The sequence below is a fragment of the Polyodon spathula genome, chromosome 9, assembly GCF_017654505.1.
Source record: "Polyodon spathula isolate WHYD16114869_AA chromosome 9, ASM1765450v1, whole genome shotgun sequence".
NCBI lineage: Eukaryota > Metazoa > Chordata > Actinopteri > Acipenseriformes > Polyodontidae > Polyodon > Polyodon spathula.
The window spans coordinates 1,254,739-1,282,493 of record NC_054542.1 but is presented as its reverse complement, the minus strand read 5'-3'; the positions used below and the strand labels follow the sequence as shown (position 1 = coordinate 1,282,493).

At 36.1% G+C, this 27,755-nt stretch overlaps 1 protein-coding gene across 1 annotated transcript; it reads right to left on the bottom strand.

Moving 5' to 3' along the window:
• Nucleotides 1-2,838: 2,838 nt before the first annotated feature.
• Nucleotides 2,839-26,997, bottom strand: LOC121320913 (short transient receptor potential channel 4-like). Its single transcript, XM_041259692.1, has 10 exons — nucleotides 26,603-26,997; nucleotides 21,772-22,290; nucleotides 13,940-14,276; nucleotides 13,484-13,623; nucleotides 12,830-13,143; nucleotides 12,070-12,265; nucleotides 11,589-11,783; nucleotides 11,258-11,299; nucleotides 10,837-10,926; nucleotides 2,839-4,335 (listed from the first exon to the last, which is right to left on the bottom strand). Exons 1-10 carry the CDS (start codon nucleotides 26,978-26,980, stop codon nucleotides 3,688-3,690), a joined length of 2,859 nt encoding a protein of 952 aa, XP_041115626.1. The 5' UTR covers nucleotides 26,981-26,997; the 3' UTR covers nucleotides 2,839-3,687.
• Nucleotides 26,998-27,755: the final 758 nt, after the last annotated feature.

Sequence of the window (27,755 nt, the reverse complement as noted above, 5' to 3'; positions counted from 1 at the left end):
ACTTTTTCCACGCTCCTTTTTCATGCGCTAGTTTGCCTGCACTGGTTAGTGAATACAGCAGGTGTATGCAGCACGCAGTAAAGGGGCAGTAAAAACATGTTAACGCTGTTTCGTGAATGAGGCCCTAATTGTCTGACCATGTGTTAACAACGCTATACTGTAGCTTACACCTCAACTGCGGATTACTTTTTCCCGCTTCAGTAAGTGCATGTACTAAATATTAGTGATCGGAAACTGCAGTGCAAATACATGTACCGGACCGGCAATTAATGAACCTGTATTTTTAAGCATATTCAGCATGAGTATCATATTGACAAGGAGATAACGGACTTGGAGATTAGTATTCTTCTAAAAATTGTCTTCTAATAGCAACAACATTGAAAGCTACGTTAAGAGACACGTGTGTGAACAAGTGGATAAAGTTAATTATAGCTCTTTATCATCTTTTCAGATAAAAGGTAGCAGTCATTCTAACCCCAAGCCAGCAATGTACAGCACCTGTAGAGAATATTTCCACACACTTGATAGACACTTTTATATCATCAAGCATTGTGTCTTTCCCTATGCTCAGTTGTGTTGGCAGATGCAGATTAGAAACCTCAGGATGTACTCTTAAAGAGTCCTCTAGTTATAGCTATTAGTGTATGACAGGTGCTGTAGGCCTTGATGTGTTGCATTCGTTCTGAGTCTTGACGGAATCAGGCCATGATCAGTGATGTGCTGTGCATGGGCCGTCTGTTTATACAAACTTTTGTTTCTGGACAAGCATATGTGGTGTGGAAGACAGGGAACATTCTAGTACAAACACTGTGTAAGTCCTATTATAAAGGGTTACTGTGGTAAATGTGTACAGTAATTTAGCACTTTCCCCACGGTTATACAAGTACTATGCTTTTACTATAGTTTATCATATTGTGTCATGTTTTAAAATGTTCTTTACCGTACCTACCTGTAGTTTACAATGCTTGTCTATGCTTGACCATGTTTCCACTAAGATTTATTACACTTAGCTATGCTTGAAACGCTTTAAGGATCCTATTGCATGAAAAAAGACAGACAATGATATTTACACAGTGCATACGTTGAAAAAGGCACAAGGTTTTGTACGATTTCAAGTTAAAAACGAATCATGTTTGCCATTTAAAAACCACAAACATAAAACTGGAGTGCATCATTTTATTTAAAAATAAATATTTGAAACAAATGCATACATAATCCATTGTATTTGTTTACAGTGCATCACCATTTTTGAATGCTTACAATTTGGTTATGAACATTAATGCACTCCAAATGCAGGCTATTTTTCTAAACATATATATATATATATATATATATATATATATATATATATATATATATATATATATATATATATGTGTGTGTGTGTGTGTGTGTGTGTGTGTATATATATATATATATATATATATATATATATATATATATATATATATATATATATTCTTATAATTTTATACTATGATAGTATATATTAATAAATATTATATACCGTCTGGCAGACGCTTTATCCAAGGGTGTACAGCAGTATGATATGCATTTGACGAATTGTCAATGGTTTACAGTGACCAAATGTACTGTATAGAATGTTTGTATATAATTGTATATATATACATGACAAATATATATATATTATATATATATATATAGATACCGTATATATATATATATATAATATATATATATGTGGCAATGTGTGTAGTGTGGTGTGGAAATATCCTTTCTGTTACCTTTGAGCAACAGCAAGGTCAATGTACCTAGTGTTTTTAACTATACTATTTAAAAAAAAAAAAAAAAAAAGAAGAATTGGAATTGTATTTTAATTAAAGAAGTGATTATATAGTCTATACATTTTCTTTGAAGATTTAATTTCAGAAAACTGCTTAATCATATTACTAATTCTAATATAGAATGTGCTTACACTAATCAAGTAGTAATTGTTTCTGCATTAACTAAAGGGGATCATACAAAATTATATGAAACTATATGTATGTATGAATGATGTAATAATTGTTTTTCTGAAGCTATTGGAAAAACAAGTAGAATGTTACATTTTCTTATACACAGACAGAACTTGAACATTTCTTGCATAGAAAAAATCTAAAACTGAAGTGACATTTCTTTATGTTTTCAACGGAATACTGTACGATGGTTCGTTAAACGATGGTATTTATATTGTACTTATCTTCTGTTCTATACGCTGTTTCATAGGAATTTACAAATGAAAGGGTGATGTAATAATCATGTACTGTACTGTAAGTTGTACATTTTCCTTTCTTCTGTGCAATGACGAAGGAAGAGAAATATGGGCCCTTATGCAGGACCTTATTGTGTTCACACGCCCCCAAACTTTAACGTAACACTTGTTTGTAAACATAAAACATACCAAGTGTTCAACATTTAACAATACTTAATTATCAGAATGTTAGCATGAATTAAATCATATATGATTACATGTAATAAGAATGTTTTGGTACTCCCCTACTGTACTTGAATTGCATTTTGCATCCATCTTCACATTCACACACTACATTATTTTTATTCATAAGCTAACAAGTTTAATCACCAGTCCCTCCAGGATTCTGCGATTCTAGTATTGCAGACATTAATACAACACTGACACAAGGGTGAAGAATTCTGTGCAGAAAAGTTCTCATATAGAAAATCGTTTGTTTTCCAATCAACAATAGACATGTTAATTTGCTTTCACTTATTTTAGTACTGCAGCTTCCGCATAAACTACAGGATAAGTTGTACACAGAATAAAACAGTACCCCCAAATCTTTCAAAAAGACAGTGGGAAACTGTAATAAAGCCCAAGTGGTTGCAGAGTTCAAAAAACATAAAACAGTGTCTTTTACCAGCCTCCATGCAAAGAGTGTTGCAGGAGAAAAAAAGGAAGCTAGTTATAAATAAGCAATTATTTTAATAATTAAGAAAAAATGATACCTGTTGAAATGATGGAGGAGCCAATCTTAATTACTGGCTACAATGTAGCTACAATGATACGACTATGAAGGGTGTAACGCCTTCATTTATAAATGTGAAGGATATTAATCACTGTTAAATATGTATTTCCCCCAAACCTTTCCAATGGCTGCACCAGCTATTCCACCACCACTGCTACTGCCCTGCCAGAATAGAGGTTAATGTTTCCCAACCTACACTGAGTTCTGTAGAAGTCTTTATTGTTGTGTCTGCGTGGACCATCATTTGCCATGTGTACTAACTGCCTATTCCAGGACAGTTGCTTCTGAAAAGACTCCTCGATGCTGCTTTTCTGAAATGTGTTTGAGTGCCTCAGAAGCATTTGAGAGGCACAACCTTGGAAAGTATTTTCACAGGTTTTTTTTTTTTTTTCTGGAATACTTAGTAAGTAATAGTTGCAGCAGAGACAGCAATAGAGACACATCAGAACATTAAAAAAAAAACAGAATAGTTAACAGAAACGAAAACAGAATATTATGAAAATGCAGATTATATAAAGTAACCGTTCAGCTTTGCTTTACGAAAGTCAACAGAAGTGTGTGTTGGGTATTTTCTGCTTGATAATGTTCACCACTGCCAGGAAAATGGCAGTCAAAACTGCATCATCCCATTTACTTGCCCAGCCCATTTTGGATGTCCATAGAAGGATGGCTCATTTAGACAGAACAGTGTAAATAAACATTGTCACAATCTTGTGTCACATTCCCCCTTTACTGCAGAGCCATTACCTTTTCCAACTTCAGTGGCGAGGCTGTCCTCTCCTGTTTCCAAAGAAGATGCACAAGGAATACTGTCAGAAGATTGTTCATGCAAAAAGTCCTCAGTGTTCAATTGATTAATAGGTGTCCTTGAATCGCTTTCTAATTCATTGCTAGTTTCTATTCCAGCAATATCAATGTCCTTGGTGTCACAAGTTGTTTCATCCAGCTCATATTCACCTGCCTCCTCAGAAACAGAGTAGATTTTATTTGTGCTCTGGTTTACACTGTTTATTTTTTGCCGCCTTTGGAATAATCCAAAGTTTGACAGGTGTTTAGGAATATCCCTTTTTTGTTGTTTTCCTTTGTCGGAGACTAAAAGTGCAGATCCATTGATTAAGCCATTATACCCTTCAGAAGCATTGGATTTAGGCCTTTGTTGAAGCAAGGAAGTCACGTCAAAAAGGTGGAGCTTGCTCTTCTGAGTTGTTCCACTGCTTGCAGCATCGTATTTACAAAATCCCCCAACATTAGCCAGATTAGATGCCCCTGTGCCAAGTTTGATCCCTGTCTTACTTCCTTTTAGTAACCCAAGAACTTCATATCGGAAACTTGATATGTCTTGTTTCAACTCCTAGAAAAGCAGAAAGAAAAAATCACAGTGAATAATGTATTGTATTTTGGGCTTATGCACTTTCTGAGCTAAAGTATGTCACTGGCTGCAAAGCATGTCAGTCATTAGAGGAAACAGCTGAATTGGTTAAAACATACTTCCTGAAAGTTGTTGTTTGGTTAAGAGGTGTTTTTCATTCAAATCAAAGTAGTTAAAATTAAAGACTTGAGTAATCACATTAAAATTTACCCTTCAGAATGTAACTATTATATTCTGACACATTCATGCCTTCTTTACCACCAATATCTTCTTGGATACTGAAGAAGGCATTAGACAAAATGTACATCTACTGTAGTTTATTTTAAGTTGCACTAAGAGCAGTGTTAATGCATAATATTGGATGGTTTACACGAGTTTCACTTTGTGCTGGCAGTATATAATGTGCTTATCTATTGTAAAATATGATTTCTTATATAATGCTGTTCATATAATGTGGTATTCACAAACAGTATGTCATTGTACTTCTGCCTTTTCATTTGGTTGGCCTTGCCTGTAACAGGGGGATTTGTTACGTATGTGGGTCATCACTGAATAATAATGAGGCAGACACAGAGCATTGGGTGTTGACATGCTGCACAGGGGCACAGATTTAATAACAACACAGGTTGATGCTAGGGTACCAACAATGGTAACCCTAGCACCAGGTTTAATAAAGAAAACAAAACAGAACAAAGCTAAAAATAAAAGTATTCCACACAAGGCAAGCACTAGTCTCACTAAATGAGGCGTCCTGCTCCAGGAACCTACGGTAACCCTCTCTATACTTGGCTGGGGTCAACATCCCCTATCTGCTGCTCCAGAAGTTCCGGCCTCTCAGCGAATCCAGGTTCTTGTGATGGTCCCGGCTGAGCAGCCTTCACAGGCTCTGTCTTGCAGTTGAAGGGTTCTGTAGTAGTTTTCCTGCAGAGCGGACGTTCTCCTCCTGGACGTAAACAAAGCAAGCGCCCGTCTGTGTAGCAAGAGCCTTGCAGTCCCCCCAGTCTGTAGCACAGATGCTTTTTGAGCTCCACGGAAAACATAAAAAAAGCTACATTAGACTTTTCTGCTTTGGAGGGTGGAAACTGTGTCACCATGAATGTACAGGTAACAGTGATGATGGCTGCCAGCTGCTCACATGAGAAGGTTGCTATGGCAACAGTATATACATGTGATAGGAGAGGGGTCCTTACAACCTACCACTAGATGGCAGTATTTTGAATTACTGTATTAACCCTTTCCAGTCCGATGTCATACCCTGTTCAACATCATCAAAAAGACATAAAGCACAGGTCTCTAGTCGTTTTTTCTCCGGAAAAAGCCGAGAAAACCATTCAATGGCCAAGTGAGATGGATAGGAGCCGAATAAAGCCGAAAAAAATGGGGTTGTGTGAGCAATAGAGCTAGCAGCTGCACCACAGAGATAAGATGGACACAAACAAAGGAGAAAGCTGCTTCCGGGCATCCAGCGCTCAAAGAATATCACTGACATTTGCAGAACTTTTTGAGATGTTATAGTAATAAAATAATGACTTGATCGCATTATTAAGGAGTTTGGTGATAAAACAAGTGATCGGGAGAGCATTTATCAGTATGCACGTCTATAAAGAGGTATGTGAAAAATATAGCGAACAAGGGGTGGGGCTTGGCTGGAGATGCAATACTGATATTGTTTTGCCATGCAATGCGTTTAAACCTGTTTAATGCTGAAAAAAAACCAAAACATTTTAAACAGCGTGTATAAAATAAACAGTGCATGTGAAAATAAATTGGACCTGACGTGCCTGACAAGCGCAGAATAAATGGACTGCAAAGGGTTAAAGCTAAAAGCAAATATGTGGGCGGCACATATACGGTACACTATGCATAAATGGGTTAAAGGCCATAACTTTGCCACATATTGGTTCTGACAGCACACATTTCACACGCAGATTTACAGTACTGAATTAGGACAGCTACACCCAAAACAAAAGCTATTTCTTTTTCACAGAGAAAACCGCACGTGCCATTTTTCGTAAATCAATGTTGTTTCCAAGGCACATCTGTACACTGTACACAGACTAATGAGATCACACAGAGGTGACTTTCTCCCAGTCAGATTTTAAAGATTTAAAATAAACACAAAACATGTTATTGATATTCACTGTGCCGTCAACCATTTATTTAACCAGGGACACCAGCTGTGAACAAATTAGCATTTTGGATAATTATGAAATATTAGATTCATGCATGTAGTTCCTGGGTTAAAAGCAGGAGATCTGCCTCGGAGGAAGGCTTAGGAAGATCTAAATCGGACACATAACCCTGGGTATTGAATTAAATTTGCTTGACACGGTTTAACAGTCGTGAAGAAGTGGAATTGACAAATTACCTCAATACGCCACCTGTCATGAGCTTGAAAGGGATGCTCTTTTGCTGTTTGTACTTGTGATTTCTTTTTTGCTTAATTCTGAATTCCGAACAGTAGCACTGACATAGGTGATGGGGGTGGAATGAGAAAGAAAGCAATTAATAATCTGTCAGTATCAGTAAGACAAGACTGAACCAGTTTGATATTTCAAACATGAAACGTAATGCACTGTCCTGCTGATATAGCCAAGTAATCTCATTACTGAATATTTTTTAAATCAATATTGCTACCGTTAAATTCATAATAATAATCCACAATATTAAGGCTAATAGGTTTCAGCATCATTGTTTAAAGCATGACTTTAGTATTATGTAATTCCCAGGATATCATAGTGATACTATGTTCAGTATATTTTGATGATATATTTTAGCTTGCAGATTAGTTAACTCCAGCCATGCGATTTTGATAAATATCTATTCTCACAATTTTTTTCCTTATCTGAACACTGCCTCAGAATGTATACTTCAGTATTTGAAGATAAGCTGAAGTATACAGATATTCTTGGCTAAGCCAAATGCAGTGCATAAACCGTGTTAACGTTTGTAACAAATACTTCCAAATAGCAAACTGTATTCCAGACTGTGTTCTGCTAATAATAACATTCCAGCCAACTAACCTGTCAAGTCTATTTATGCTTCCCTTTTGTGTTTGCCTTTTTAAGTAAAATAAAAAAGCAGTGCTGTTCTACATTCTCTGTTTGAATTATCTGCCGAGCACTGCTGTTAAAAACCCTAATCATTTATGACATTTATAGCACCACAGTATGTACGGTATATTAACTGCCTGGCATGCACCTATACACAATGAATGTGCTGCTTCAATTTCGGATTAGTATTTTTCTTAAACAGTATTTAAATATATTTTTGAGTTACATTTTAAGCATGGCTTCAGGAGTATATAGAAAGTCTTATATTTTATTATTGTTTTTTAAGTTTATCAGGTTTTGTGGGGCGGGGTTCCTACCTAAATTAGTCGACAGGACAACACTACACAAACACTGTATCATATTAAAGTAATTGTATCTAACACAATAATTCGATACATCTCAGCCAATTTGTACTTCCATTAGCTACATAGCTCTCAAATGTGCAGTTTTGAAAGAAACACAGTACACCTATATAATGAATCAATGTGCATAGGAGATACATTTTATGGAATTATTTTGTTAGCTACAATGATTTTAATAGAAGTTAGAATACAGTGTGCCACACAAAATGACTATTTCTTGAATTCAATTCACACAGACCTGTACTTTCAAAGTGTCTTTATGATTTGAAAATAATAAAAGCGTAATTAAAATAAAAAAGATTCTTACCTTATTGTAACTGTATACTGTATTTTAATTTGATATCTGCTTTTGTGGCAAAAAAATAAATGTGTCTTTCTTTTAAATAACAAATCAAACCATCAAAACTTGCTGTACTGAAATACACATTGTTTTCATTTTTACCACTGGTCTTGAGTACCCTTTCTAAAAACTCACCCCAACCCTTCCAGCCCAGTCACAGATTCCACTGTTGACTGGCCCCAACAGTCAACAGGCATTTATTGGGAGTGACTTCAGTTCATTGTACATGCAACCATCCCTAAAGGTATTGCTTTATGTAATATAAACCAGAAATGAGTTCTGTGAACAATAAAACAAAGCAGCCCCAAGTTCATAATCATATGAGATTGAATGCCCAGAGGTTGAAACAATGTGGCAGTGAAATTACTCATTTCTACTGGACATCACCTGTAATGGAACTTTATTGAGAAAATGATACAATACAAAAGTGTACCAATGTTTTACATATGGTACCTGCAGGAAAATCACAGAATACATATGTATATGAAGCCAGTATCTCAGTGTTATGTCTTTATAGCTAAATAAATATTCGGCTTATTATGTAGTTATCTTTCCCAATGAATTTACTTTTTTGCTGCGAGAGCAGCTGCAAGAGAAAGATTGGTTAGGAAAGGAGCAAAATGTGAAAAGAGAACGTAAACTAACTGGATGGTAAACAAACAAATTAAATAATGTAATGTGCTTGAGGTTAAAACTAAAGATGGGTTAATTGATAAACTGGTAAATGATAATGGTGTGTTAAATAAGGAGGACTAAAAAGTAATTAAATCTGGTTTAAAATAAATATGTCCGATTTAGTAGAGACCATACATAGGGGCATTAGGATCCAGTAGAGGTTACTGGAGTCAGGACAAACTCCAGGTTAAATCAATTGACTAATTAGGGGGATTAATTAGTTATGTGTAAAAGGGTGTGAGTGTGTATGTTTCAGCGTGGGTGATAGTAGGAGTTTGGTTGAGAGAGTTGGAGAGTAAGTGGAAAACAAACTATTGGAAAAGGTATTTGGATTGTGATTTGGTTTTGGTGACGAGGTAACAGGCTTAGTCTGCCTTGTTAGTAGTTAGGAACATCAACTATTTAGATAGGGCCCGAGAACGGGTTAGGTTTTGTTTTGTTTATTTGCTTTTTGTTGTAAATAATAAACACATTCTATGGCGTTTCCTGGCATCCCTTGTCTAAAGTGTTTATTTGAAGAAGAAAAACGTGTGACCAGAGGGCAATCCGTTACAATATATACAGTGCCTATACACCCCCTTGAACTTTTTTCACATTTTGTTGTGTCAGTGCCTCAGAGTTTCATGCATTTAAATGGGGATTTTTTTCCACTTATCTACACACCATTAAGGGGAAAAAAGTGTTTTATTGAGAAATATTAAAAATTCAAAACTGAAAGATAAGTCTCCACCCCACTGAGTTAATACTTGGTGGAAGCACCTTTGGCAGCAATTACAGCTGTGAGTCTGTTGGGATAGGTCTCTACCAACTTTGCACACCTAGACTTGACAATATTTGACCACTCTTATTTACAAAACTGTTCAAGCTCTGTCAAGTTCCTTGGGGAGCATTGATGGACAGCAATCTTCAAGTCATGCCACAAATTTTCGATTGGATTTAGGTCAGGGCTCTTACTGGGCCAATCAAGGACATTTACCTTTTTGTTCCTTAGCCACTCCAGTGTAGCTTTGGCTGTGTGCTTTGGGTCATTGTCATGCTGAAAGGTGAACTTCCGTCCCAGTTTCAGCTTTCTTGCAGAGGGCAGCAGGTTTTCCTCAAGGACTTCTCTGTACTTTGCTCCATTTATTTTCCCTTCTATCCTGACAAGTGCCCCAGTCCCTGCCGATGAGAAACATCCCCATAACATGATACTGCCACCACCATGCTTCACAGTAGGGATGGTGTTCTTTGGGTGATGCACTGTGGTGGGGTTGTGCCAAACATAACTCTTTGCATTTAGGCCAAAAAATTCCATTTTAGTTTCGTCAGACCAGAAAACTTTTTGCCACATGGCTATAGAATCTCCACAGTGTTTTTTGCATATTTCAAACGGGATTCAAGGTGGGCTTTCTTGAGTAATGGCTTCCTTCTTGCCACCCTACCATGCAGGCCAGATTTGTGGAGTGCTTGGGATATTGTTGGCATATGCACACTTTGACCAGTCTTGACCATAAAAGCCTGTAGCTCTTGTAAAGTTGCCATTGGCCTCTTGGTAGCCTCTCTGATCAGTCTCCTTCTTGCTTGGTCATCTAGTTTGGAGGGACGGCCTGATCTAGGCAGGGTCTTGGTGGTGCCATGCACCTCCACTTCTTAATAATTGTCTTGACCATGCTCCAAGGGATATTCAAGGCCTTTAATATTTTTTCCATACCCATCCCTTGATCTGTGCCTTTCAACAACTTTGTCCCAGAGTTCTTTTGAAAGAGCCTTGGTGCTCATGGTTGAGTCTTTACTTTGAAATGCACTAACCAGCAGAGGGAACCTACAGGAACTGCTGAATTTATCCTGAAATCATGTGAATCACTACAATTTAACACAAGTGGAGGCAACTTAACTTGGTGTATGATTTTGGTTACACCTGAGCTAATTTAGGATTGCTATTACAAGGGAGGTAGACACTTATCCAACCAAGCTATTTCAGTTGTCATTTTAATACATTTTCTACAAATTTCTACAATATTTTTTTCACTTGGAAGTTTATTGACTTCATAATAATAATTTGAAATACATTTACCTTGAAATTTTCCTCCGTCAGTCCTTCTTCCGTCTTTGCATCTCTGATCATAGCTGCAACATATCTTTTAACTAAGTTTCTCATAACCTCCTGAAATATATACATATAGAAAAAAAGTTGACGTAGTATTGCAAAGCAGACTCAAAGAAGGGTCTGATATTCTGATGGTCACAACAAAGCACACGTCATTAAGATGCTTCTGACGAAGAAACTGTAAACATACATGTCCTAATTTGGCAAAAGCTGAATAATATTACCTATGGTACCTTTTAATTGAAATTATTATTATTATTATTATTATTATTATTATTATTATTATTATTATTAGTAGTAGTAGTAGTAGTAGTAGTAGTAGTAGAAGTCGTACTAGTAATAGTAACCATAGTCTATCTGTTATGTCTAAGTTAAAGATTTATATTACCTGGTAGTGGTGATTTTTTCTCAGATTTTTAGCTGCACGTCTCTGCAAAAAGGATTTATGTTATGGAAATGCATTATATACAACTGGTTTAAAAAGGTTCAAATGCTCATGTGTCTTTTAACACGTTTAGGCAAAAAGGTACAGTCTCAAGTAGAGTAACCAGAAGCAAACTTTACAAAATGACAATGATTATGGGTAAAGGTTTGTCCCATAATGGGGTGAAACTTACTGTAAGAATGTGTTGCACCCAACATCCATCTTACATGGAAAACATCCAAAATACATAACAAACACTTGCATAATATAGATATTTAAAGGAAAAAATGCTTACCCCTAATGATCCAAGGCTTTCTGGCTTTTTTGTTTTTTTGTTTTTGCACAATTGTCTCTTAATCCATTTGAACAAGTACCAAACTGATTTAGGACTTGGCAAGATATTGAAGGGAGTAGGAAGAGTACCACCTTCTTCAAAATAGCTCATCCAAAGCTTTGTTCTTGCAAACTTCCACTCAATGTCTGAATGGTCCTACAATGAAACAATGTTGAGCAGTTATTAAAAACAAATCAAAATAACTGGATCTGGGATTGCTTACTTGACTTACTGACACATTATTATTATTATTATTATTATTATTATTATTATTATTATTATTATTATTATTATTATTATTATTATTATTATTAGTACTAGTCATAGTAGTATAGTATTAATTAACTTATCTGAAATCCATAGTTCATTTATTTTGCTCTGATTCATGTTTTTTAATGTTGCATTTTTGATTAAAAAAAAATAATAATAAAGTAAAACTTACAGCAATAAGTTGGTAGGAGTTGTTCATCATGGCTATTAACATGTTTAATAAGACCACAAGAGAGATGACATTGTACGTTCCAAACATTGTGGCCCCCACAAATTCTGTAAATTCATGTCGAGCATTGACATTTGTCACATGCAGACTGATCAGTCCAAATATGGACCAGAATAAAGACTGCAGAGTCTCAAATAACCTACAAAAGTACAATGAAGGCAATTTAATTTCATGTAGCTGAAAAGCTAAACAATTAATATGAAAACCACCTGTCTACAGGTTTATTTAAGGGTATGCATAAATATACTGTACTGTACACACATGCTCATTGAATTTTGCTATTGAAATCTATATTGATTTCCAGTTGAAACAGTGGACCCTATTACTAACATTGAAACTTGCACTGCTGCATGTAAAGTCTGTTTAATGTACAATGTATTACAATGTATCATCAAACACAGATGGAGGAAGCACCTCACCAGTGTGTTCAACTTAGCAGGAATTACCCTTTTGGGGTTTAAAAACACACAGTAACTTACACTTCACTTACAAACACTTATAGCAACAGTGTTTTACTTTATAGTTTTGCAAAATCATTCAGTGTTTTTCAAAAACGTTTTGAAAATGGAGCCTATAGCGAATAATTCTTGTCCACAAAACATTCCAGAGCTACCAAGTTCTTTCAATAAGACAATGTCAAGATAATGGGCTCAGATCAGACGCTATGATCAATACTGGAAATGCAACTCGAAATAAAACTTACGTGGAGAATGCGTTATTTTGCTTTTCACACCGTATCCCTTTGCATGTATCAGGCTCATTAGTCTCGTAATAAAAGTATAGCTGATTTAATCCATTTGCAAATGCTAACAGTACCAGGCAGTAGATGAACATAAACTTCAGAATGTCCAGTAACATCCTTCCAAGAGATATCTGCAGAGGCCCGAGGTGGGAGTTTGCAGTAAAGAGTGAGATCAAACGCAAAGAGCTGAAGATGTTTGCAATGGCAAAAACCGCTTCAGCCACAAGTGTAGGATGCCACATGTCCCATTCCTCTCGTGGCCTTGACCCACTGTACTGGGGATAAGAAAACGACATGAACAAGGTTTGTAAATAAAGCATCCTTGTAGGAGCTGCACTCTGCTGCTCATTTTACTGAATCCCCTCTGCTTTCATGTTTGTTTGACACACATAACCAAACATAACTGAAACTGACAGTTAACAGTCTGCCAATACAACATGGTTTTAAAATAAATAAGATTGTATTTACCTTTATTAAAAAAGAATGAAAAATCACTACAGTTAATGATAAGAATTATTACTCATTAGCAGTGATCCTAGTAGTAGTAGTAGTGTATGTAGCTGCAGTATTAGTGGTAAAAATATTAATATTAGTAGTAACTAGACACATCATTACCTTAAAATAGGCAACAATTTTAAGAGAAATTGTTGCTAGGTACAAAGAATTCATTACAAAATCCATCAGATTCCACCAGTCATGAATGTAATCTTGAAGTCCACCATCCCACATCTGTTTTATTTCAGCCCATATAAAACCTATAAATATAACACACATCCATTAAAATATGTAAACCATGTCCCACATTTAAGAAAAAAAAAGACTTCATATTTATTATGTTAGACTGTACTGTAATCCGTTTGGTCCTACGTGAATTTAATTTTAAAATAGCTACAGATTGCTGATTAACTTGAGTTCATTGAAAACTAATGCATATACATTATACTATACATTAAGATACATTAACTAGATTGTTGTTCTGAAGAACATTATCATGCACAACTTAATTTTTCTTAGTTATCTAATAAGGACATTTTTGAACATTTATAGTAGACGGTATCCAGTGCAATTTACCTAAAACCCAAGGCAGAATCATCCACTCCACAATGGTTGGTGGAGGTCCTTGTCTTTTTGGATCAGTTGTGACGATATGCTGTGATGCCAGAAGCAGCAGAAACAGGAAAGTCAAGTAGGATGCAGTGTGGCAAATAAACTTTATGAAGGGCTTTCTGATGAACAGGCCAAACGGGCTTTTTGGGACAATTAGGTAACATACACAGAATACTGGAAACATAAGTCCTATAAATATGCATGTTATGAACTTCCCTGCCCAATGGAGTCTTCTCCATCCGGGAAACTCGTCATACCAGCGTGAGGAAAGCAACTGTTGACAGTTTGGCTGAGCAACAAACTAGCAAGAGAAAAAAAGAGAGAGAGAAACATGTCAAAACAGAAGGGGAAGCATTTTTGTTTCAAATGTTTTTTTTTTTTTTTTGACGTTTGGTCTAATGTCATTTTAACGGAATACAATTGCTGTGACTTAGGTACACTAAATTCAGACAGCTGCATAAGCATCTGGCAATGTTTAATCAAAATGTAGAAATCCTTTGAAATTTTGGCCTATTATAGAATTGAATACGACTAACAGTTGCCTCATAAGTAGCGATTCATAAAGTCTGTCTAAAAATTCAGAATCTACAGCTCATAGATACAACATATATATATATATATATATATATATATATATATATATATATATATATATATATAGATAGATAGATATATAGATATATAGATACAGCAGAAATATATTCAGACAGTCCCTTGTGTAATGGTTGTATTTTCATTATTTGTATACCGTAAGAGAGTATAAATGAGTGTGAGACACTGTTTTTGAATATACCCAGTCATCTAAACTGTTTGTACTGTATTTCATGGTCCCAAACCAACAATTGCAACATCTGAAGTACCCATACATATAATGAATAAATCAATTTATTTAATTGACATAATTAACCAACTGAAGAGTAATACAAAATATCTTATTCCTATTTTAATTAGGAATAATGGTCTCAAATGAATTCTGATATTGGCCTGTTCATTCATTTTTATGTAACAAGTGTTAATATTGTACCTGTAAAGAATAAATTGTACCCAGTGACTGTACAAATGGGATGCACAGCTAGCCAACATGCTTACTATGATAATTGCCTTACTAACCCTTACAGTTATAGGTTCCTGAGAATTGAAGCTCTGTACTACACACTTGCTGTTTGCTACATACAGTACATCTTGACCGAGGGTGATGCACAGAAAAGCAAAGCTTTTAAAAGTGTCTGAAATGCTAGACAGCTGGAGGGGAACCACTGGGATCAGTGAAGAGCCATTGCCTGGGCTTGCAAAGTACTACTTCTTCAGAATGATTGTTGTGCTAAAGTTGAACTGAAGATTTCAGACATATGTTGACACTAATACTGTGCTGGGGTAGTGATGTTGAAGGTGGTTATGAACTAGGACAGACAGAATAATATCCCTGAACATGACGACAGCCTACATAAATAAAAACAAGATACCATTTACAGATTCATAAAATTGGGGGGGTATGAGTAAAACTTTAAAGAATGTGAAATAACATACAGACTCAAATTAAACATGACTCTCTCTCTCTCTCTCTCTCTCTCTCTCTCTCTCTCTCTCTCTCTCTCTCTCTCTCTCTCTCTCTCTCTCTCTCTCTCTCTATATATATATATATATATATATGCACTGCCAATTACTGACAAAAATACATGGGAGGACATAATTAGAAGGCAAGCTGGGGCAGCTTCAGAAGTCTCCACTTTAATTACAACTTAGTACCTATGAGATTACATTCTGTTGGCATTAATCAGTCATACTTAATTGCAAGTATAATTTACTTACAGATTCTTAAAAGCTATTCATTTATATCTGGAAAATTCCATTTGAATCAATGTACATTTAAGGGTGCTGTAAGTAATGTAGAACCTTATTTCTTTTTATTCAGTGCATGTAGTAGATAACAGGAAATGTAAATGTAATATTTTTAAAAAAGGAATCCAACACATTCTTAGGGACCAAAGCGGGTCAGGTGATGTCACACCAAACTATGACTTATTGTACTTCCAGGGAGGGTCAGCAGTCTCTTGGTAACCATAGAAACACAGAGTGTAAAATATGCAACACAATGGGAATGCTAAAAAGGACAGTTCTTCCTTCCAAAATCTTTTCTTTTTGTATGTTGCCTGCAAGCAAGCCACTAACAGTTTTATATATATATATATATATATATATATATATATATATATATATATATATATATATATATATATACACACACACACACACACACACACACACACACACACACACACACACACACAGTGGCTTGCAAAAGTATTCAAACCCCTGACCAATTCTCTCATATTACCGAATTACAAATGGTACACTGAAATTTCGTTCTGTTTGATATTTTATTTTTAAACACTGAAACTCAGAATCAATTATTGTAAGGTGACATTGGTTTTATGTTGGGAAATATTTTTAAGAAAAATAAAAAACGGAAATATCTTGCTTGCATAAGTATTCAACCCCTGTGCTGTGGAAGCTCCCAGTTTGAACCGATGAAAGAAATTGCCCAAACGAGGACACAATTACCTTACGATTGGCCTCCACCTGTGAACCATTAAAGTTGCTGTCACATTTTCAGACTAAAGGCCAAAGAGCATTCTACAGACGTTAGAGATAAAGTAATACAAATGCATAGATTAGGGAAAGGGTACAAAATAATATCCAAGTGTTTGGATATCCCAGTGAGCACAGTTGGATCAATAATCAGGAAGTGGAAGCTGCATCACACCACCCAGGTACTGCCAAGAGAAGGCCGTCCCTCAAAACTCAGCACTCAAACAAGAAGGAGACTTGTGAGAGAAGCCACAGAGAGGCCAACAATCACTTTGAAGGAGCTACAGAGTTCTGTGGCTGGGAGTGGAGTAATAGTGCACCAGTCAACCATATCAAGAGCTCTGCATGACACTGGCCTGTATGGGAGGGTGGCAAAAAAGAAGCCGTTATTCAAAAAGTACCACCTGAAAGCACGTCTGGAGTTTGCCAGAAAGCATGAGAGTGACCCAGTGCGATGTGGGAAAAGGTTTTGTGGTCAGATGAGACCAAGATAGAGCTTTTTGGCTAAAACTTAAAGCGCTATGTGTGGCGCAAACCTAACACTGACCATGCCTCAAGACACACCACCCCTACAGTGAAGTATGGTGGTGATAGCATCATGCTGTGGGGATGCTTCTCATCAGCAGGGACTGGGCATCTTGTTACAATTGAAGGAATAATGGATGGAGCAAAATACAGGAAAATACTGCAAGAGAATCTGCTTCAGTCTGCTAAAAAACTGAAGTTTAGGATGAAATTCACCTTTCAGCAGGACAATGATCCCAAGCACAAGGCCAAAGCAACATTGGAGTGGGTCAAGAACAAAAAGGTAAATGTCCTACAGTGGCCCAGTCAAAGTCCTGATCTCAATCCCATTGAGAATCTGTGGCACTATTTGAAAATTGCGGTCCACAAGCGTCGTCCAACCAACCTGAACAACCTGGAGCAAATCTGCCAAGAAGAATGGGCCAAAATCACTCCGACACTGTGTGCAAAGCTGGTACATACTTAGCCCAAAAGGCTTAAAGCTGTTGTTGCAGCGAAAGGTAGCTCTACCAAATATTAATGTGTGGGGATTGAATACTTATGCAAGCCGATATTTCAGTTTTTTATTTTTTCTTAAAAATATTTCCCAACATAAAACCAATGTTACCATACAATAATTGATTTTGAGTTTAAGTGTTTTAAAATAAAATATCGAACAGAACGAAAGTTGAATGTACCATTTGTAATTCAGTACTATGAGAGAATTGGTCACGGGTCTGAATACTTTTGCAAGCCACTATATATATATATATATATATATATATATATATATATATATATATATATATATATATATATATATATATATATATATATATATATGCTGGACAGAAAGGCAATACATAAATGTATTATTTTAGTGAAACTGAAGATTGTATGATTCAAGTGTTTGAAGTGGGTGTGTATAAAGCTGAAGGGATAAATCAAGTGTAGATTAAGTTCAGTCTCTGACAAGTGTGATTGTTTTACAAGCAGGGAGGGCTGTGCATGGGTGAATTTCATTGCTATTAAAAATCACAAATAGGAAAACCAGCCTTCGTGGTTCTATATCAACAATACATTTTGTAAGCTGGATTTTAAGCACTAACTTTATTTATTTATTTATTTATTTATTAATTATTCTATTCATTTTGTTTCCATTTCAAATAGATACTGTTCTCTTTGTTATTGTCCCATTTTTTTTAAAATATCGCTTGCATAAACAAGTGTCAGTGGCATACATCCACACCAAGGCTATGAGTTGAACATTTGAGTATTAGTATGGGGAAAAGGTTAATAATAACCTGTAATTGTGTTTGACAGAAATACATTGACTCTTCATTGTAAATCTTCCTCCCGACATGTGAGGGCGCTAAGTAGTGAGAACCAAGTTCTTGGGATGGGCTGGTCTGACAGTTCTTTCCCAGGGTCGGGAAGTCGGCCAGTATGGAAGAAGATGAGACTCCGTTGCAACATTGCATTGACCAGGAAGGGAAACAACGTGGCAGCCGCAGATTGCATAGGTGGTTGCACTCGTTTACCAAGGGGTCATGTGTGACAGCATAAAAGGGGGTGGAGAATCGTAATCTGTTCCTTCCCTTTGGTTTATGTGTTATTAAACTGAGGATGCCAAAAGACCACTGTACGAGAAAGCTGTTTTGTGAGTGCATCGTTTATTTGTGTGTAATCACCCCTGCACCTGTCGTCTGTTCTGCTGTGTGCTAACGGACACAGTGGCTCCCGGGCAGATCTAGGCCCTTTATAGTGGCCCCCGAGTGGACAGGCCGTCGAAATTGGACATAGGGGTCGTGTCTCGTGATCACGTAAAGTGGATCACCCTTTTGGCACGCACACATATTAACACTCCACCTATGTGACAAACCCAATAACAATAACAAACCCAGACGTTTGGGATTATCAATACAAACAATAATGACAAAGTCAACGGTCTGGAAACCCAATAGTTATTTTGTTATTACTGGTAAATTATCCATGACGTACTTTGATGAGCATTGCTCTGTTTGTTTACCACACTGCACTGCATCACCCCTGCACCTGCATCCACTCAGCTATCTTGTCACAGTGTGACTTACAGATTGACAATGTACAGACAGACTTTATTCCCAGAGTCTCATATTCTCAATAATATAATTTGTATAGCAAGTTTCATGACAATTGGACAAGCAGCTTCCAGATGCCGTATACGTGCGACCGCCTCCACTTTATCGGATGATAAAAAGCAAACTACAGCTTTCTTCACTTCAAAATAATATTTTTGTATTCCTGCAGTCTGCTAAATTCCTGGTGTGTGTTTACTTTTAAGTGTTTTTTTAAAAAAGTCTCTTTTCTGCATGTTCATCACTCTTTGCAAATAGGAGTGAAGACCCCACATGTACAATTAGACACAAGAAACAGAGGGTCTCAACCACGACACTTTATTTTTGGTGTTTCACATTAAAATGAAATACCAAATTAACTGAAAATGTTATATGTTTTATGTGAATACCTTTAATGGAATTTTTAAAAATCTATCACATCTTATTAACTTTAACTGATCAGAAAACACGACATGACTGTAGTGATGTATTTGTAACTACACAATATTTAGCATTATGGGGACCCATTGTTGCAGAACAGAATTACACCAGGGTTAAATTGATGAAATAAGCCATTGTGGTTGATATTTTCTTTTTATCTTTAGTTTTTTTTTTTTTTTTTTTCAGTTTTTGGTACTGAATGTGGCATCAATCCAGTTTGGCTTGTGCTTTTGAAATCTTGCTAAAACATGTTGCTATTTTGTTATATTTATGTTATGTAAGCAGAAGATCGGCTCCTCATGAAACAGTCTTAGGAGGACTGCGTTACTTGGCACAGTAGAATAACAAAAGGCTATGTACAAAAGGTCTTACAAAATGTACATTACACCTCTTAACGAGTACAAATTAAACATCAGTGACGATTTTGTTTTATTTTAGTGATGGAATTCACTCTTTTGGTGCTAGTTTAGAATTATTTCACAAATACGCTAAAAGCAATTAGGTGGTTCCTAACTGATTTTACGAAATAGCAAGATCCAGGCTTCTGAGAATGAAAATCCATGTTGCAACACAGAACCACTCTGGCCAAAAAGCAATTAAACATGACCTATCTGTTTAGATTAACCACTTAAAACAATTTTGTCAACAAGGCCTCGCAGTGAATTAACCAAATTAGGGAATAATTGAATGGTGAAATGTCAATGACAATATGTGCAGTTACATGCATTTTGGAATTAATCACATAAAACAGAATTTTCAGTATTGGTATATTGTTGCATTAACTATCAAAATAATATTCTGATTTAGTTTTCCATTAAGACACTGTAAAAAGGCAGATATTGTAAGGTGTTCTGATCTTAAAGGGATACTTCATAGCCTCTGCATTTGTCATAATATAATGTTTTGTTTTTTTTACTGTTTATTATTCTAATGACAAGTGTTCTTAATCATCCTTTATTATTGTTTAGCGCTCATGGACTTGACTACACGGAAAATATGTTGGTGACTTTCCTAAACATGCCAAATATCCATGAGTACAGAAACAGTAATTAACTAGAAAATCACACATTAACCACCATTCCTAAAGTGCCAACATGTGTGCTGTTTGGTGGCACATCCACATCCATTTTCCAAACCAGGCATCCTTGCTTTTGCTTTTCAATTTAAAGGATTTAAAAGATTTTTCTTGTACCTAATTATTCCACCATCAATACCTTCCTTGACTAATGCTGCAGGGTAGCATATCTGCCCTAATGTGTCATAAATATTTTTTATTTTTAGTCGCTTATTTAAAGTATGTTTATCTCTGCATGCTGTTAAGTCTGTTCTAAATTTTAGACCTGGCTGACCAAAATACATTACAATTTGTTAAACAAGGGAAGGGCGTGCTTAAGTCTTGTTTGAAGCTTTTTCAGTCACACTAACTCAGTTAGTATTGTTTTTTTGCAATTTAATATACCCTTTTCAGAGGCAATGAGGAGCAAACACACCCGTCTCAAAACCCTTAGAAGTGCCTGCGATCACCTCATTTTATTTGACAACTGCATTCTTTACAGTATCCTGCTTATTACCTGCTACAGTAAACTATTCCAAAATATTACTTTATATATTAATGTTCCATCTTTCTGTAGTTGAAAAACAAACGTGTCTTTTGAATACTACCAAGGCTACCACGATAGGGCAGCTTCTGTATACCTGTAGAATAGAATGCAGGTATACAGAATAGAATTAGAAATCTTCAACCATAAGAGGACCAGAAAAAATGGTAAAGTGTTATAATTTTGCTATAAAAAGTGAGTCTTATAATTTGCCCTTTTATTACAATAAGGCTTAGAGACTTTGTGGTACTATGTATTCATTAAAGAGTAAACCAAGACTTGTCAAACACTGATCCCAGTTATTTAATAGTTAGCCTGAAGTATTGTACAACAGTGCTTTAAATAAATCTTACTGGGCTGTCACATTCCATGCTTTGCACCATTTATTAAGCTGCTGGCTTTTGCTTTGTATCTCATTTGTTTAAAAGTTCAGCACCTTGTATAGTAAAATAAAATTACACAGCATTAGCTCCATTACCACATACTGTTTCAAGCACCTATTACACTGTCTTGAGCAAGACAAATGATTCGCAGTGTATTTACATAGAACAGGTTTCAAAGATCTCACCTCTTTCTGATGGTACCTAATTGCCAGCTTCAGTCTTGCTAGATCGTTGCTGTTCTCCTCTTCTAGCAGACTGCTATCATCCCGGTAATTAAGAATGATTTCTAATTCTCTGGAGCTTCTGGTCTGATCCAAAAGGTCCTTTGCAAACTCTTTGCACTGATGCGATAGTTCCTCATACTCTGATTTGAACTCATTCTCCACTTTGCTTAACTCCTGTAGCTCCCAACTCAACTGGAAGGCCGTAAGAAAGGGATCTTCGCTGGACAGGGCTATCAAAGATGGGCTTGACAAAGCCTTGTAGATGTTCAACCTGGATCTGGAGTGTCGCAAGCTGTCCACATCTGTGCTGGAGACACATACCACACAGTTACAGTGCACTTCATGTGGCTGGGGTACGGAAACCCCTTTCTGGACCAGAAGCTTTATAATCTCATAGTTATTGGTGTGAGCAGCCAGAATGATTGGTGTGATGTCGGGTGTGAAATCCGAAAACTGCTTATCCAGCAATATGGGTGGCACCTGTCAATGAAACCACACGATTAAGGAGTTAAATCAGCACTGTTTCTTGAAAAACAAGATAAACAAATGCTTATAAAACATGCTGGTTGCTTTGTCTCCTATGACTCATGCGACTCACATGACAGTTGCAACAAGGGCACTGAAAGCAATCTAACAACAACAGGTCAGCCTAACAAAATGGGTGTGAATAAGTGGGATTGGTGGTCAAAACAAATGGGGAGGCAGAAAAAAAGCAGAGGTCTTGGGGTCCCCTTAAGTCACCAGCCGCAGAAGAATCGTATTATTACACTATGTAACACAATTTTTGTTCCTGGGTAGTAAGTGTTATTTCCTAATTGCTTATGCCTCAAAAGTATAGAAAATGGCTATTATTCCGCACAAACTTTGCTTTTGTGACCAGGACAGTGATATTTTGAAATGTACCTATTTCCAATGAGAAAACTGGCAAATGTGTGTCTTTTCGTTCACATAAAGTCAGAAAAAAACAACATATGAATCCAAATTAACATGTATTTATACTAAAGTAATACAAAAATGACTACAAAAGATTTAGAAGTGAGTAGTTTTTCGAGATTTACGATTATACTGTATTTACAAAAAAAAAAAAAAAAAAAACGTTTGTTACACTGTGTTATATTCTGACTGATAACACTTTTCAAATCTTCTTAACGTTTTGCCCCCAATTCAAAGCTGTTAAAACGCATTTTCTCCACCAGCCAGCAGAAAAAAGAAAACAGTAGTCCACTGCAATTTATTCTAATAAAGTTAACTGTTACACACTGCCAACGTATGTTTAAAATACAACATTAATATAGCATTTAGATTTCAAGACCATGTCACTTTAACATACTTTGCACAAAACATTTTCTAAACAAAGTTGTTAAAGCAGGTGAAAGTCAGACAAAAATCAAGCACACCCTATCAACATAATTTGCTAAACTTAATAAATGGCCAACAAAATAATTAGATACTATTCTGTACATACGAAATGTATCTAAAAGAAGCAATTCAGACAAACGTTAGTTCTAGAGCAAGGTACATTACTCAGCTGTATCTTGAAGCACAGGTGTCTGATGGAAAACCTCCTCCCAAAAGTAATTAAAAAAAAACAAAAAAAAAACCCAGTAATTTTAATTATAATTAAAAACATTTATTGTCATCATAAGAAATGCTCCTCCAGGACCATAACACCATCTGCCACTGCTAGAACTCTCAGTGCATCTCTCAGCAGCCAGAATTGCTGTTAATTTAGGAATGTTGATTCTAGGGTTTAGGTTAAAATGTATGTTTTCTTACATTTTAGCAAATTATTGTATTATATTTTAATGAACATTATTATACTCGATTGTCCTGAAATAGTCCCGTTCTTTATACAACCACAGGAAACACAAAACACATACACAAGTCTGTTAGTGAGTGAATTAGTGCAAATACAGTTTATTTGTAATACAAGTGCAGTGTTGCTCCAGGTTTGTGCTGGCCCTTGGCAACAGCTCCGGAATGTGATAGCCATCTACTAGTAACAAGAAACAATTAGAGACAAAACAAACAAACACTTATGATACGTTTTCTTACACAAAACACACGTCCTTCCAGGTTGTTCTCTAACAAAAACGAAGGAACAGATTACGTCTCTTCATCCGCTATTTATATGCTACACTTGGTAAACGATTGTAGCTGCTCCTCCAATCCGCGGCTGCCACATCATTTTCTTTCTGGGTCAATGAGTTAAATGCACCAAAGCTCCGCCGCCTTTCTAATGACCAAGTTCCTTTAACCCTAGGAATGAACTGTCAGGCCAAACAGTCCAGGGTACTCTGTTCCGGTTACTTAGTGCCCTTACAGGTCGGGAGGGAGATTTAACACCAATAATCATTGTCTTTCTGTCACAGAAGGTTATTAAATAGGTAATTGGCTGTGCTGTATACCTCCTGCAAGGTCACAGTAAGATTTTTAAAAGTGAGATTCTTTCAAAATTCATATCAATATTCAAATGATGTTTCATTAATAATTAATTGTAATGTATAATAGTATATGACTAATACACTACACATCAACTTTGCATTATTATTTTAATTCTTAATGTATTCTTACCTCACTTTTCTCACTTTCTTTTTTTTGTGAGTTCTTTGCCATTTCTGGATGAATCTTTTTTAATCTAAATAATTCGGACTTGGGTAGAGTAGCACACAGTTAGTACACACAGACAATAAAACTATCAACAATGTTGTGATGAGGAGGAGCTCTTTGCTGTTACAGCAGTAGGCCTGATTAATGTGTCTAGCTGCAAGTCGCTGATGCAATATCTTCTTGTGCAATTGTTGTTTCAAGTAAATTAAGTATGCCCTAATTCCAGTTCCCCACTCTGTGCTTGCTAAATAGGCATCCAATCAGACTAGTATGTATTGTTGTTGTTGTTGTTGTTGCAAGCAATCAAATACATATAATTCTCGATCGAACTGCATCTTGGTTATTGCTGGTTTTGTAGTTAGGTTTCCATACACTGAAAAAATATGAAATAAATTAAACTTCCACAAATATTGCATCTCTCAGTGTAGGTAATATGGGAGCAGAGAACTAAAGTGAAACTTTTTAAAGGTAACCTGCTTATACAACTGACAGCAGAGTGGAGATCATTCCCAAAATACCATATATACATGTACACAAACACATTAGTATAGCGACAGGCAGGCTGCCAGACCCCCTGTTGATTCAGATAAGCCGTTTTGAATAAAAAGCCTGGATATGCATGTCATTAGTATTGCAGTCACAAAATAAACAATGCAAACAGACGACTAAAAAATTGATTGCTGGTACTGAAAAGTGAAAATGCTCAAAATCTTCCATAATTTAGCTTTATTGTATTTTAATTTAAAATAAATACCAGATGCCAGAATTCCTTGAGTGTGTATTTTATGTAGTTATTTATTTTAGATGACGGTTATTCAATCCTATTTAGACTTCCCATACATTATACTGCCTCATACCAAACATATTCTTTAAGACCCTGAAGTCTTAGGAGGGTAAAAACAGATTTGATACTTTGAAAACACAAACATCTTCTTTCCTGCCTCTAAATACATGACAATACATGTTTACTCAAATATTAGAATACATATCCCAGTATAACAAAAATACATTAGCCACTGAAAGTATAATATAAAATTAAGGGAGTGGGTATGCCATAAATGTTGAATCAATCCCTGTGACAGAAATACAATGATTCTTGGTAGTAAATCTCCCTCCCAACCTGTGAGGGCGCTAAGCAGTGAGAACAGAGTTCCTTGGATGAGCTGGCCTGACAGTTCTTTCCCAGGGCTCAAGGGAAGTTGGCCAGCTAGAAAGGGAGTGGAACTCTGTTGCATTAACTGATTGACCCGGAAGGGAAACGACATGGCAGTCGTAGATTGAAGGGGTGGCTGCACTCGTTTACCAAGAGGTCATGTGTGACTGCACAAAAAGGGGCCGGAGTTCAACAACACTTTGATTTGTGTTGTTGAACCTGAAAGGACCCATGAGAGACTCAGTGAATATATGTATCGTGAGTGTTTTGTTTGTTTGTCAATAATTGTCTTGTTTGTTATTATTAGACAGCTAACACATTCTGGAGCTGTCGCCAAGGGCCAGCACAAAACCCGGAACAGCACTGCACTACTGTCACTGACCTGTATCACCCACCACAACCACTACTGCAGGCACCCAGGACTGGTGACCGTGTTGGTATATTGTAGGACGGATATTTGTGTTTATTATTTGGGACTGCAACCCTGTTGTTACTTACCCATTGCACTATACATTTTTGTGCATTGCCAGGGATTATTATTTGGTAACCAGACCTGGATATAAAACAATAAAACCTTTTCCAAACTGGATTATAAACCTCTCTGTCTGCTTCATTCAGCACTGCATCACTCCTGCACCTGTATCCACTCAACCACTTTGCCACAATCCCTTATAAAAGTTTACATTGTTAAACCATGGCAAAGTGTAGAAAAGCAGAATGCAAGCACTGGGAAGTACATCACAGAGAAGGTGGTAAAGCACAGTGAAAAAAATGAAAACCATTATAAAGAATAGTACATGTAGATATGTAGTCCAAGCATGGTAAAAAATAGAAAATGGTATACCTCGAATTTAGAGACAGACCAGTGAAATGTATATATAATTTATATAGCAATGTCCAGCTACTGTAATATTCCTTAAAACAATTTAATACATCATATTTAATTAATTCAGGTTATGGGGGTTGTCTAGAACTACTGGGCTCCAGAGTATTTGCTTTAAAAAACAATTCTGACCTTTTACTACTGACCTGCTTTTCTCCACTGGGTTTTTTGTGATTCAGCAGCAGCTCCACAGCCCCAACGACCTCCTTCCTGATGGCATGAAGAAGAGCATCCCCAACATACACATTAAAACTTAAGAGGAGTTCAATGATTTCAAGGTTCTCATTTTCAATGCCAATAAGAAGAGCTGTTCTCCCAAGAGGGTCGATGCAGTTAATATTGATTTTGAAATAAATTTCGGCTTCCTCCAGTGCTTGCTTAACACTGGCATAGTCCCCTTTCTCCACAGCGCTTAAATAGGCTTTCTCTGAAGGCGACAGCTCAGATTCGGCTCGCACTATCCGAAGTGGAATGCGGTCTCTGTATGAAGAGTTGTCGGTTCTTTTATAATAAAGTTGAGCCATTGTTTACACTGTCTCACATTGCTGTTTCTGGAAGAAGAAAAACACACTTGAGCATGTAAAATAAATAACTTGAGTTGGGTTGAGACATTTGATATTCTCTTTTAAATATGCACTTCAAACAAAAGACAACAAGAGGTTTTATACACTTTCTTTAGTCCTCAATAAGTCCCCAAGGAGTCATTAGTTCAGAAAGCCAATAGCTATCCTGTTTCTAATGTGAAATCTTAGGAAGGTGGGGCACACATCTATTATAAGCATTAATATCTTAAACACAAAATGTGCTGCACTGCAACAAATTAATGAACTCTCAGGCTAATATTTAAGAAGAAGGTGGTAAGCATTAACACAGTGGGCCTGAATAATAATAATAATAATAATAATAATAATAATAATAATAATAATAATAATAATAATAATAATAAAACACATAAGAACACTCTTAGGCACAAATGTTTACCTTTTTTTTTTTAGCTTATGTTAAAATGTTAGAGGGTAATTTCCACTTCTAACTAACCAGTCTCACTTCCAGAAAACAATTTATTTTGCAGCGTCCTCATGACTATACACAGTGCACCAGAACCCCAGATACTGTAGTTCGTATTTTCCACAGCTTCCAGTCTCATTTCATATACAAGATATTCAAGTGGGTTGCAACAGGTTTACAGAGGGCATGTTAATGTTAATGTTAATGTCAATCCTTAATCCTTAATATTAATATAAGTAAAAAGTATATATATATATATTATATATATATATATATATATATATATATATA

Coding starts and splice junctions, on each gene's coding strand:
- LOC121320913 (XM_041259692.1), bottom strand. CDS start 26,980: ATGGCTCAACTTTATTATAAAAGAACCGACAACTCTTCATACAGAGAC. Junction 11,784..12,069: donor ACTCCTACCAACTTATTGCT/GTAAGTTTTACT, acceptor GTTTCATTGTAG/GACCATTCAGACATTGAGTG. Junction 11,300..11,588: donor AAAGCCTTGGATCATTAGGG/GTAAGCATTTTT, acceptor TCCTTTTTGCAG/AGACGTGCAGCTAAAAATCT.